The 12917-nt window shown below is 34.8% G+C and overlaps 1 protein-coding gene across 2 annotated transcripts in view; it reads right to left on the bottom strand.

Annotated features, from left to right (window-relative positions):
• Positions 1-12917, bottom strand: part of PPP1R1C (protein phosphatase 1 regulatory inhibitor subunit 1C) — a 105369-nt gene that overhangs the window by 41497 nt on the left and 50955 nt on the right. For both annotated transcript variants that reach the window (XM_016149793.2, XM_016149792.2), the window contains exons 3-4: positions 8511-8548; positions 6161-6221 (exon numbers count right to left, since the gene is read on the bottom strand). In XM_016149793.2, the coding sequence (XP_016005279.1) occupies positions 6161-6221; positions 8511-8548 (99 nt within the window). The remainder of the gene's footprint in view (positions 1-6160; positions 6222-8510; positions 8549-12917) is intronic.

Here is a 12917-nt window from a genome sequence, read left to right on the forward strand (position 1 = left end):
CTTATTGAGCCGGTTTGATTTTTTTTCCCTTCCCTTGGTTATTCCTTATTTCCATGTATCACTTTATTGGGAAAAGAGGTTAAATCAAGATAAAATATCAAGATCACAACCCTGCTTGGAGAAAAAAATGTAGGAGTTACAGTGCCACAGGCATTCAAAGAAGACCTGTTTGACAGATCGGAAGAACAACCTCTGGGCACTGAGGAGCCAAACTATTCTTTTAAAGAAATTATGAAGACTGAGAGGAGCAAAATATTTTCAGAAGTACAAGAAAAATCTGACTTGCGATGCATTAAGATAGGTAATGTAATACTAAGAGGCCCTGCTGTACGAAGTCATTTTTCAGTCAGCTGCTTTGTTTCATGTTCAGATTTCCTTTTAAATCAATAGCACTAGCTCTGCTCTCTTCAATTGAAGGCATTTGCATTCCAGTAAAACACACACAAACGTAAAATGGAGGCGGAAATAAGTCATCCATTTCCCGTCCCAAATTCCAAACCTACTCTGCTTTTCTGAAAACATGATTTGAGCTATCCAACAATAATTTAATTGGCTGTTCTGTAAATTACAGGGCTGACCACCACATAAACACCAGAGAAGTGCACATTGATATTCAGTAGTCAGCTATCATTTTTCTGATAACTTTCAGAACTTTCTACTTATATAATTATAAAGAACCATATTATACAGGGTAATGGAAAAGTGAGTCTGTTTTCTATGCAAACTTCAACATCTGTTATTTTTAGACATAATATAGATTATAAATTTATGGTTCATCTGTATAGATAAAAAATATGATCAGCACAAGATATCTAACATATAACAATATCCAACGAAAGTGCTCATAATATCCTCTGTTTTGAAGGGATAAAATCCTTATATAATAAGTCTATTCTATTATTGGTTGAATGGTGATGGCATTCAGGGAGATCAATGTCAACCAGAGTCAGATATGTGTGCTGAAGGGCCCTCTCTTTGCACTTTTCTCTTTGATATGTTTACAAAAAAATGTGGATAAAAATACCAAAGTTAAGTTTTCTTATCCATGGATGACACACAATTGAAATAGTAGAAAATAGAATGGATGAAAGAATTATGGTACAAAATATGACATGTTCATGTGACAGCCTCACTCTAAAAAGAGGAAAGAAGTAGGATGACAGGACTATCTTGCTTTCTGGTTAAAGAAGGACATAATTTTAAAATGGGGAATGAATAGCGAATAACATGGCTTAAAAGCAATATACGAAAAGGGCTCGAAAGTTTGAATTTATAGTAAGCTCATTATTTATTACCAATGTATACGGCTGTCACAAAAGTCTAATAAGATTTTGGGTTGCATTAATAGAATCAAATTATATGAGATTAAGTAGGTAACAGGGCTAATTAAAGTTTTCTCTTTTTCTGGTCAGACCACATCTTAAATATTATGTTGATTTTGAATGAACTGCTTCTAGAATGACACAGGCAAAGGGGAGCTTATTAGGAGATCAAGAGTAAACATGAAAAGACTAACTGGTAAGCATAATTGACATCTATATATTTAACCTGGAAAGAAGGAAGTTAAAGGTGAGATAAGGACCTGATAAATGTCTTGAAATATTTAGATAGTAGTTATTTTAAAGTTTGCCACAAATAGAAACAAGATATAGAACAAGAATCCATGAATACAAAGTTCTAGGGTCCTTAACAGGGAAAATGTCTTTCTGATAGACAAACCAAAGAAAATGTAGATACCCTAAGGAAATAATTCATTTACCAATACTAGTGTTGGGGATATTTTTAAAACCTATTTAAAAGTATATTTATAAGCATGGCTCAGGTCCCGAGCATTATGTTCGGCCCTGCGGATACGGTAGAGAAGAAAATGGACGCTGTCACTGCTGCCACATAATCACTCATCTAGATCACGTCCAGCCTAATTGGAAAGACAGACGCTAAAAAATAAGTTAATTAATTAATAATACAAATCCTAAATAAATAAATAAATAAATAAAATTGGACATTGTGATTATTTGTGATTATTTGCAATGAAAGAACTATAGAGAACTTATAACTACTAATAGAGAGTTATAGCTATAGAAAATTTAGTATGGAGGGTTAGAAAATGCTTCTTTCAGGAACTGACCTTTAAAGACAGGGCTTAAATGATGAATAGGAGTTAGCCAAATGAAAAGTTAGGAAAAGAAAGAGGCAAGGGAGAACACTTTATGTGAAGGGGAAAACGTGTTCAAGATCTTTCCTGAAACAGCAAAGAGCTTGGTGCATTCAGAAGCTGGCACAAGACCTGTGTGGCTGGGACTAGTGGGTATGGGGAAAAGAGGCAGATTGGAGACCTTGGGCAGTCAGCTTTGAAAACTCTGCTCTGGTATAGGGATTATATCTAATGACAATGGGAGGAACTATTGAAGAGTTTTAACTGGGAAGTGGCATAATCACTTTTGCATTAAAAGTTCACTTTGGCTATAGTGTAGAAAATGGATGGGAAGCAAAAAGAGAAAGACTTGATGGAGAGTAACCAATTATACCCTGGCAAAGAAATAGTTGTGACTTGAAATATGGAGGTGGCCCTGGAGATAAAAGAGGAAAGGTGAAGAGATTCTGCTGGGGTGCAATCCACAAGACCCAGTGCTTTCCTGTTGACCAGAGTGTGGAGAGGGAGAGGATGACCGAAGACTCCCAGAACTCAAGAATAAGATCCTAGACAAATGAAAATTCTGCTTCCTGAGAAGGATAATAGTGGAGAATAAAATGATAAATTGCAGAGATCAAAATGTCAGTTTTGAACATGTTAGTTTTGATCTTACAATCTCTTTGATCTCTATGAGCTATCTATGACACAAGGACATGTTGGATAGGTGATTGGCTTTCTGAATCTGGTCAATCTTTAGACTTGCAGCCACAGAATCACCTGGAACTTTTGATTATCTGAATATGACAATCAGTAGAACAAAGCTCAAGAGATACCTACTTCTGATCAGATGACAGTGTGGCTGGATTCCCCAGTTTATTACAGTTTATTTATTCAACGACTATTTATTGAACACTTACTATGTGCCAAGCATACATTCTAGGTTCTGGGCCTTCCCAAATGAATAAAACTATAGTTCTAGGTGAGTGGTATAGAAAAAAATAAGGCAGTATATAAGGACATAGATAGTGATGGTAGAAGGGACAATTACCAGGAAAGGAAAAGCGTCTCTGAGGAGGTAACATTAGCTGGGCCACCTATGAGGCCACTGGGTAAAGAGCATTCCAGGCAGAGAATATGGAAAGTACAAATGCTCTGAAATGAAAGTCTGTTTGGCATATTTAAGACTAGCAAAAAAGTCCATGATGTTGGACACCAATAAACAAGGGTGGTGTACAAGAACATAAGGTCGAAAAGCCAATGCATCTCATCCAGGGACTTGTAAGCCATGGCTGGAGTTTTAATTTTATTTTGAATGTAACAGGAATACACTGAGGATTTTAATCAAGGGGATGGTATTATCACATTTGTATGTTAGAGGAATTACTCTGGCTTCTATGTGAAGACTAATTTGAGGAGCAAGAGCGGAAGCAGAGAGACCAGTTAGAAGGCTACTTTAGCAGCCCCAGCAAGAAAGAATGATGGTATGCACAAGGCAGTGGCAGTGGAATATGTGAACACCAGTCGAATAAAGGATGCATTTTGAAATTAGAGCTAATGAGTGTAGACGATGAGTTGGGTAAGGGATGGAAGTCAAAGATTACACAAAGGATTTTGTTCTCAACAACTGAATACAATTTAATGAGATGGGGAAAATCGGAAAAGAGCCGATGAGTTTGGTTTCAAATATGTTAAATTTGAGAAGCCTAATAACATTCAAGTGAAGAAATTTGATAGCTAGTTGGAAAAAGGAGTCCGAAGTTCAGGAGGTGCTAGGACTGCAGATATAAATTTGGGAATTATCAGCATATCAGACCTGACAGTGAGTCTGTTAAAATGGTTTCCTCTGCTCTATTTCTTCCTCTCAATACTTTCATATAAAACTCTCGTTAAAAGAGGTAACCTGAACATGTTTCTGTTTCCTGAAAACTGGTGGAGCCATAAGTACCACCGTAACTGAAAGAGAGGAAAATAAATGAATGTAGGCGATAGGAAACTAGTCTGTGTAGGTATTCATTGAAGTGGCATAGGTGGAAAGTGGTATCTCTCCCCTACTGCCACTTTGGCCTCTGTACTCTGTAACTCCTCACAACCTAGTACGAGAGGAGAGTAAAGGAATCTTGCTAATTTATTTTTGTTTTGTTTTGTTTTACTAACCAGTTTCTCACTGGATCCTTCATGAAGCCCTAGTTGGCCTGATATTTTTTCATAACTCTTAATCACATCTGTTGCTGCTTTGGTCTCACAGCAAAGTGTTTTTTACACTCCATAATTGTAGGTTCCACTGCAATTTGAAGAATTATACATTTCAGAGCAATTGTATTATTGCATTTAGTATCTCAGTAACATTTCCTTTGCTAATTCATCTTTCTTATGAAAGCTCCTTAATATGCTCATAATGCACCATGTGTTATTACCATTGCTTAATTTTGTCTTGAAATATTTATTTCTAGTTCTTAGGGACGAATAGAGTGAACAAAACATGTGGTTTTGCTTTCTCTTTTCTTTTATCAGAAACAGGAGGCTTACCCAGGTACTTACTGGTTATAAATGAGGATGTTAAGTGGCTTGTAATAACACCCTGATAGCCTCTTGATAGAATTATTGTGCTTTCTCAAGCTTTTAATTCATGACCAAAAGTGATTATCATTGAATACCTATATTTGAGATCTTAACGGCAGCCAGGTTATATGTAAAAATGTGAACTATGACTAACTTCCCTAAATGTTAGATCTCACATTCTTATGATATTTGAGAACTAAATATAATGAAAACCATGAGCCCTTGGGGCCTTGATTTTAAGATTTCACTTTAAAAATGATACTATTTTTTTCTGAGGACATGAGAACAGTATTACTGTAGTTAAGCTAACCCAAAATAGAACAGAGGAAATCATTATGAGTAAACATATATCTTTCATTGTTGCCCATTTATGCCAAAATTTATATGTCTTGAAAGTACAAGATAGTTTACGATAGGGAAAATATCTTCAAAATGATTACATTGATCTTCAGAGAGAGATGCCTGATACTCTCAATAATTACCCTGGAATGAACTACAGTGCTAATGATTGCATTATTTACTGCAGTCTTACAAACAAGCAAACTTGATGTTTTATGGCTTCACAGAAAGGAAGTTTACTGAAAGTAGCTATTAATGTGTCCATTTATATCCCACCTCCCTGAAAAGGCCTCAAATCTAGAGAGAATAGAGAGTGGAAAATTTCACTCTCAATTTAGACAACTCTCCAGACTCCAGAGGAAGCTGCTCAGCTGGCCTCTCCTGCAGTTGAAACCAAGCTGGACGACTACACGATGATCCATTGGGCCAAAGGCCCAAGCACCAGACTGGAACATGAGCGACTGGATTGAACACACTCTGCCTTATGTCAGGAACATTTTGGTGTGAGAAATAAAAGAAGCTTTTCCTGGAATTTATGTTGGTCAAAATTCTGACACACTTAGATGTTCTTTTAGCAGTTCTAATTTTGGATGGAAATACTGGGAAAATGCCAGAATCTCAACTAACATTCTTAGTTGTTATTTCAACAGCTGTTACATATACAGCTAATAGCTGTTTGATTGGGTTTCTTAGAGCTGCTCCTGATACAAGGCAATGAGGCAACACTTTATATTAAATCTACTCCAAATTCTACTTGTTTAAGCCAAAAAAAAAAAAAAAATGACAATCATCTGCCAATACTGTCAAGAGTAATTAGGGATTCTGGAAAAATCTCTTTAAGGAAAATGTGTGAGAAAAAGTAAATGAAAAACCTTTGTCATTATTTTGGAAAATCTGAATTTCCAAACAGATTCTGAGACATCTCTAGTTATTCCTTCTTCAATCACCAATCTTAATCTTGATAAAACTGACTTTTAAATAGATAAAGGATCCTACTGAAAGTCACATTACTAAGTTTTAGAGCTGAGACAGTGCAGGCTTATTATTAAGCACATTGTCCTGGAGAATAGACAGCTTGCCAGCCATGAACTCAACCTGAAACAACCCGAAACAGTACCTGAACAGTACCTTTCATCGCAGGTGGTGTGTACACGCTCTGCTTCCTTTGCTTAGGGGATGCATTCTGTGACTGGACGAAAAGGAAAAAAGTAAAGTTTTATATATTGATAAAAGGACAACGCCATCAGCTCTGTGAGGGAAATCAACACTGTGCCATATTTCAAAGAGTTTTCTGATTTCCTCTAACATGAGATATAACTGTAATCAATGAGAAATTATATACATGTTCACTAATAGTACAGTGTTAAGAGATATATGAAGCTATGAAATATATTTAATCATAAAACTCTTTTCTATTGCAATCTTGAAATTACTTTTTATTTTCCAACCTAGTAACTTCATTTAAAGAAAGAGAAAAAGGGTCACTAATCTTTTCCATTTGAAAGAAAAGCATAAGTGCCAGGACAAAATATACTCAAAACCTATGGAGTAATTATCCTGTTCACAGGGTTGCTGAGTGGCTCTGGAGGAATAATTAGTGTCCTTGGTCAGTAATTCCAATCTATAACCCTCTAGAATTAATAGATTCAATCTAATATCTCCTCTTACTTGGAATTAAAATGTTAGGATAATATTTTTTACTATGTCCAAAAGGTAAGTCCTTTCCTAACAAAAATGCTATTTAACACCCTGACCTAACTGAGCACACTGGATCAGGATGTCTTTCTCTCTACAGATGACCCTTAAACAATACAAGCGTTATGGGCGCCCACGCTCCACCCAAGTAAAAAAGCTGAATGTAATTTTTGATTCTCTCAAAACTCAACTATAGTTGGTCCTTCACATCAGCAGATTCAATCAATCAAATTAAGGGAAAAAGGTAATTTCCATCTACAGCTGGGAATTTGGGGCTGGGAAACTGCAAGTGGGAATGAGAAAATACAGTTTTTAATCTGCAGTTGATTGAATCTGCATACGCAAAATCCACAGATTTGAAGGGCTTAACTGCATTTATTGAAAAAATCCACGTATCAGTGGACTTGCAAATTCATACTCATGTTGTATATATATGTATATATAATATTATTTATTATAATAACATAAAGACTCCTTTTTAATAGTGTGTTGATTTATATTTCAATGTGTCAAAGGTAGATGTTTTAGTGTCTGCAGTAATTATTTTTTCTTAGAAAAGCTCAAGTATGATTAGTTACTGTTGGGAGATTAATTTAGACTTGCCATGCATATTAGTAAAACATTGTGTACACAGTCTAAAAAAAATAGGAACTGTTTCACAAAGTTGTAAATAGAACTCGAGGCACCTTTCTTCTACATGCTAAAGTTTAATTGTTCTCAAAGGTACAATCAAGATGTTGGCACTTACCTGATGTGAAAACAATCTACTGAAAAGTAAAAAATTCAACTGAATAGTTGCCAAATTCATATCAACCAAACAAATAGTACCAAATTTGTTTAGAATAAAACATTTTAGTACCAGTCCATTATGCCCAAGTGCAGACAGGGTGACTCTACATTAATATAAACATGTAGATGATTCACATTTCCTATTTACCTCTATTGTATTCAGTCACTTCTGGTCAATTTTGAGAAGGAAGCACTTCCCAGATTTCTTATATATTTATTTTCATACACATATTCAAAAGTCACGTAGAAAAATTAATTCTACAGAAAAGTCTGTTTAATAACATAGCAGTGAAACTAAAGTTAATAAAAACTACTTTATATTTATGTACAAGTTTAGTTTCCAATGCATTTTCAAACACTCTCTTTAAATTTTTAGTATTTTGGTATTTGTTCTTTCTATATTTTCCTGAGTGTTGCTTTATACCTACTCATGCAGCCATGGAAATTGACTACTAAGTTTGCATGCACCTTATTAAATATTTGTTCCATTTCTGGGTGCAAGTTTACTCACTTCCTTGTGTTCTATATTATCAGCTCCCCTAACCTCTCCTGGTTCCTGCATTCTATCTGAACTCCTACATGTGTATGTTGAGACCCTGGCCTCACAATCTGCTCTTGGCTCCACATATCAGAAGATCCTTTGAGGGGTATCTGCCTCCCACCTGTTACTCCAGAATTCCAACACTGCCTGTCCCAAGACTGTGGTGGTCATATGTAAGCAGTCACTAAATTGGAATTATCAATACCATATCTTGCCATTAAAAGCAATGGTTTATTTTATAACTTTTTTCAGGGGTTGTCATTTTACAGGTAGAAACTCAAGGTAACCTAAAAAAGAGATTTAATGGCACGTTTTACTGTTTGTTCAGTCAGAAAAAGCAAACTAGTTTTTATATCATAGTTATACCAACATATTTTACATCACATCAAATCAAACTGATTATATTTTTAATTGCTCTAAACATCTACTTACACAAAATATAAGAAAACTTACTTCTGCTTGTGTGTTGGTCACCCTCTTGTCATCTATTTCTGCAAGAGAAGTAGGTGTAATTTATTAGGTGATATTCTTTTCTATAAATGCATATTAACATTTTCAATGATGTAGATCAAAATGATTTATTAACTGCCTGTTCTTTTATAACATCCATGGCTTAGTCTAATGGCTGATAATGAAAGGAGACCAGAAGGGGGTGCTTTCCTTCTGAGATAACCTTCTCTCCAAGGTTTTTAAAAAGGCAATAAAAAAATCCCTTCTGAAATCCCAAATTGCCCATCTTCCAGCAGTCTAGAAAGAAGGCCAAGGAAATGGCTCCTAGAACAACTCTTGGTGTTATCAACCTCACAGCCTAAGGCGTAAACCACTTCTCTTTTCATGGACTTTCTTGCCACTGTTTACTGACTCTAGCCTCTGCCAAATTTCTTCAACTTTGCCATTAAGCAGAATAAACTTCCTTTTCCACTCAGCCCTATCACTTACTCTGAGACAACACTCTCTTTTCCATATTCCACTGTAAAAATTAGTTGCATTGTCAGAAATATTTCTTATGACAGTGCTAGGGCAATTTCTACATTGTCTGTGTAAAAAGAGTTGTAAGGAACAGGAGAGAGAAGACAGACCTGCTCACACACTCCCCATCCACAAAGGGAGGAGATTCCAGGCTGGGCTTCTTTCTTACCGCCTCACCTACTTTGCATGGATTCTGCCTCTAGGCTTCTTGACCCAATTACCCTTTCTGACTCATAGATTAGTCCCAAGGCTGAGAGATTGATCCTGTGATCCAACAACTGAGTGAGAAGTTCACCAAAGAATATCTCCTTAAAGATATAGATTTGTCTTATTGACATGAAAAGATATGCTACATAAATGAAAAGGAGTTGAAAACTATGTTATGGTATTTTTATTTTATACTGAATAGATAAAATATAGATATAGAGATGATTGAGAAGTGCATATATTTGCAAAGAAGAATATATACCAGCATGTTAAACACAGTTATCTCTGGATAATTGGATAACACATTCTAATTTATCCCTACCTGTAGTGTTTGCTTTTCTTTTTATAATAAAAATGTCTTACTTTTATCACAAATCTTTGTATATGTATGTATATGGATATATATAAACTACACTATATACGTAGTAAAGTTTTTATATAAATCTATGATTCGTAAAGTTGAAATTTCATATACTGAGACCAAAATAGCCAAATAACTAGAATGAATAGTATATGGAGCTATCATTTATTCTAATATTATATCTTGATTACTAAGTTTTTAAAAGTTATGGAACCTTCTGATGAATTTCACGTCCATTGAATAGGGGAAGGCAGACAACAGGAAACTATTGGTCGAGGACAGCAGTTGCAATTGCTTGATGCAATCACTAGAAGTATCTGGCTCATTCTCAGGCATCGGTGAACATACTGAATTGAAAGTTCTATGTGAAATCTTTTTCTATTATCTTTTAAGTAAATATCAAATGTGATCCATCCTAACAATACATGTATTGTGATCCATTGAGTTGTTAAATGCCAATGGGTTTTTTAATATTTTGTTTATGCTTTAGTAGTTTTCAAAATTTAACTCAGAAATCATAACCTATTGTTTTAGCAACAAAATGGGGTCCAATCATTCAGCTTTGCACTTTTCCTATTGTCTGACTATAACACACATTGAAATAATGTCTGTGTAAGGCAACTATTTAGACTTTACTCATTGTATAATTCAAAGAAAAGGTTTTTATTCTTGTTGAATTTTGTAGGCATAGTCAACTATTTTTGTCATAAAGACAAGTACTGTGTTCTTCAAACTGAAGAGTGAAAATTACATGAATTTCAAGTCAAAGCAACTCAGACAAAAGTACAGGGCAAGCCAAAATCAATCATGGCTTTTTAAAATTTTATTAAATTAATTGGAGTGAACTTTGTTACACCCTGGCCAATCCCAGAAGTGTTTAAGAAAGTCAAATGAAATATAAGGATATATTTCTTCAAATACTGTTTAGCTTTCTTGTTAAACCTGGAAAGAATACTATATTCAGTAGAGTAGAACACAATCAGTGAATACATGAGAGGTTTGTAAATGAGTATTGATAATCTAAAACTACACATCTTCGAAATAGATTTTTGTACTTATTTTAGCTTTATCTTATCTATTTTTTTTCTCTCTCAAGGGTCATTTGTTTTAAAGGAATACATTTTTTACTTCAAGAGAAAAATATAAAAGTCATCTGAGCATAACATTTTAAAGAATATTATTATCTTTGAAAATGGAGTTAGGGTTAGAAATAGTCTAGAAAGTTTTGAGATCAATTAGTTAGATTGTGCTCAAGATATTTAAATTTATGAAAGGAATAGGACAAACTCAAGATCCACATGGATATGCACGTAAACTGCAAACACAATCATTTGGTGGCCTTAGGAATATTACTGAGCTCTCCTCAGTTTGGGGGGAAAACTAGTAATAAAAAATTGCATATAAAAATGAAGTCTAAAAGAGAGGAAAATAAAGAAGACCATAATCAAAAAATAAGAAAAATTTTATGAACTATAGAAGAGTTATAGAACTACAAAAACTAAGAAAAAAACAAAATATAAATAGATAGAAAGCTAAGGAAAGCCTAGAGCATCTTAATTGTGGCTGACAAGAAATTTTGTTCTTAAAAAAAAAAGCACTGGAGAGGATATACAACTTCTAATATGGTTCTTCTATCTATCTGACATGACCAGAAGCAAGTCACTTAATCTTCATGAACTTCAGAGTTTTTCCCACTTGTGCAATGAGATTGAGAATAAAAAATATTTTTAGGAATAAAAAATATTTTTAAATGGGAATATAACTCCTCCTAAGTATGAGCTGCACATACTGAATTCCTTTTAAATAGTAAAGTACGGAAAGGGAGAAGGTAGATAGGAGAACCTTTACAGTGGAGCAACTTGGCAAGTATTAATTCAGCCAGGTAATTAAGGTAAACATCAACAGTCATAAACTATGTTGATAGTATGAACTCTTGATGTGATGTGATGAAGAAGGCACTTTACTTCAACAATTTCCATAACCCCAAAACCCATAATCCCAGTCTAGTCATGAGAAAAACACCAGACGAATCTCAACAGAAAGATAATGCTGGGAAGTAGGAAGCACCCGGAATCTGTGCACCTAGGCAACAATTATATTGCAGGAATCTATCTGATGCAACTATTTTGGAACTTCAGAGACTATTAAAGAATTGCAACTTCCAGGGGGAAGACTCAAATGGTAAATTTTGCTTAATTTTAGTCAATTTCAGCTCTGAGTACAATAGCTGCTACCCATCCCCTACTCCCCAACCCCATGGCAGGCTGCCATGCACATATTTCAGGAGCCACTTACATACAATTTGTGGGAGCCAGGGTGGGTAAAAAGGATCCTATTTTCTAAATATCAAAGATCTGTGCTGCTTCTAATCTCAAAGGTACAGACAAAGGGATAGGTGGCTATTGTTGTTGCATCTACTACCCTCATTGTTACAAGTCTCTCTTCCTCAGTCTGAAAAGACTTCTGGGTGAATTAAAGGGTTAATGCCCTTTTCCTGCTCTTTATTTTTCTCTTTTGCCACTTCTGTGAGCCAGACATTAAAGTCTATAAAATTCAAAAGCAACTTCATATCAGAAGAAATTAGAAAGTGACTGTGCATGCCCAGGGAAAGGTGCTCAAAAAAGACCCAAGAAAACTTTAACTTTATACCTCAGGTGAATCCTCCGCACATAGACAGCCTACTATAATAAACAAAAACAATAAACAAAAAAACAAAAATCCCAGAAAACTCTGGAGAAGTAGGAGAATCTGACTTCCAGAGTCACCAAATTATTATATTCAAATGTCCAATTCTCAATAAAAAATCACAAGGCATACATACAGAGAAACAGAAAAGTATAGCCCAATAAAGGTGAAAAAATAAACAGAAATTGTCCCTGAAAAAACTGATGGCAAAGACTTGAAAACAACTGTCATAAAGATGCTAACAGAACTAAAGGAAAATGTGGACAGAGTCAAGAAGATAATATATGCACAAAAATAAAGAGACAGAAAACCTAAAAAGAGGCTAAAAAAAATTCTGAATTGAAATAACTGAAATGAAAACTTCATAAGATGGATTCGAAGGCAGACTTTAACAAGCAGAATAAAAAATCATCAAACTTTAAGACAGAAAAATAAAAATTATTGAATATGAGGAATGAAAAGTAAGAAGAATGAAAGTGGACATAGCCTAAGGGACCTATGAAAGACCATTGAATGTACCAAAGCACAAATTATAGGAGTCCCAGAAGGAAAGAGAAAAAGAGAGAGAGTATTTGAAGAAATAACGGCTGAAAACTCCCCAGATTTGATGAAAGCCATGAATATGAACTTCAAGAAAC

Source organism: Rousettus aegyptiacus, unplaced genomic scaffold (assembly GCF_014176215.1).
Source record: "Rousettus aegyptiacus isolate mRouAeg1 unplaced genomic scaffold, mRouAeg1.p scaffold_m13_p_2, whole genome shotgun sequence".
Classification (NCBI taxonomy): domain Eukaryota; kingdom Metazoa; phylum Chordata; class Mammalia; order Chiroptera; family Pteropodidae; genus Rousettus; species Rousettus aegyptiacus.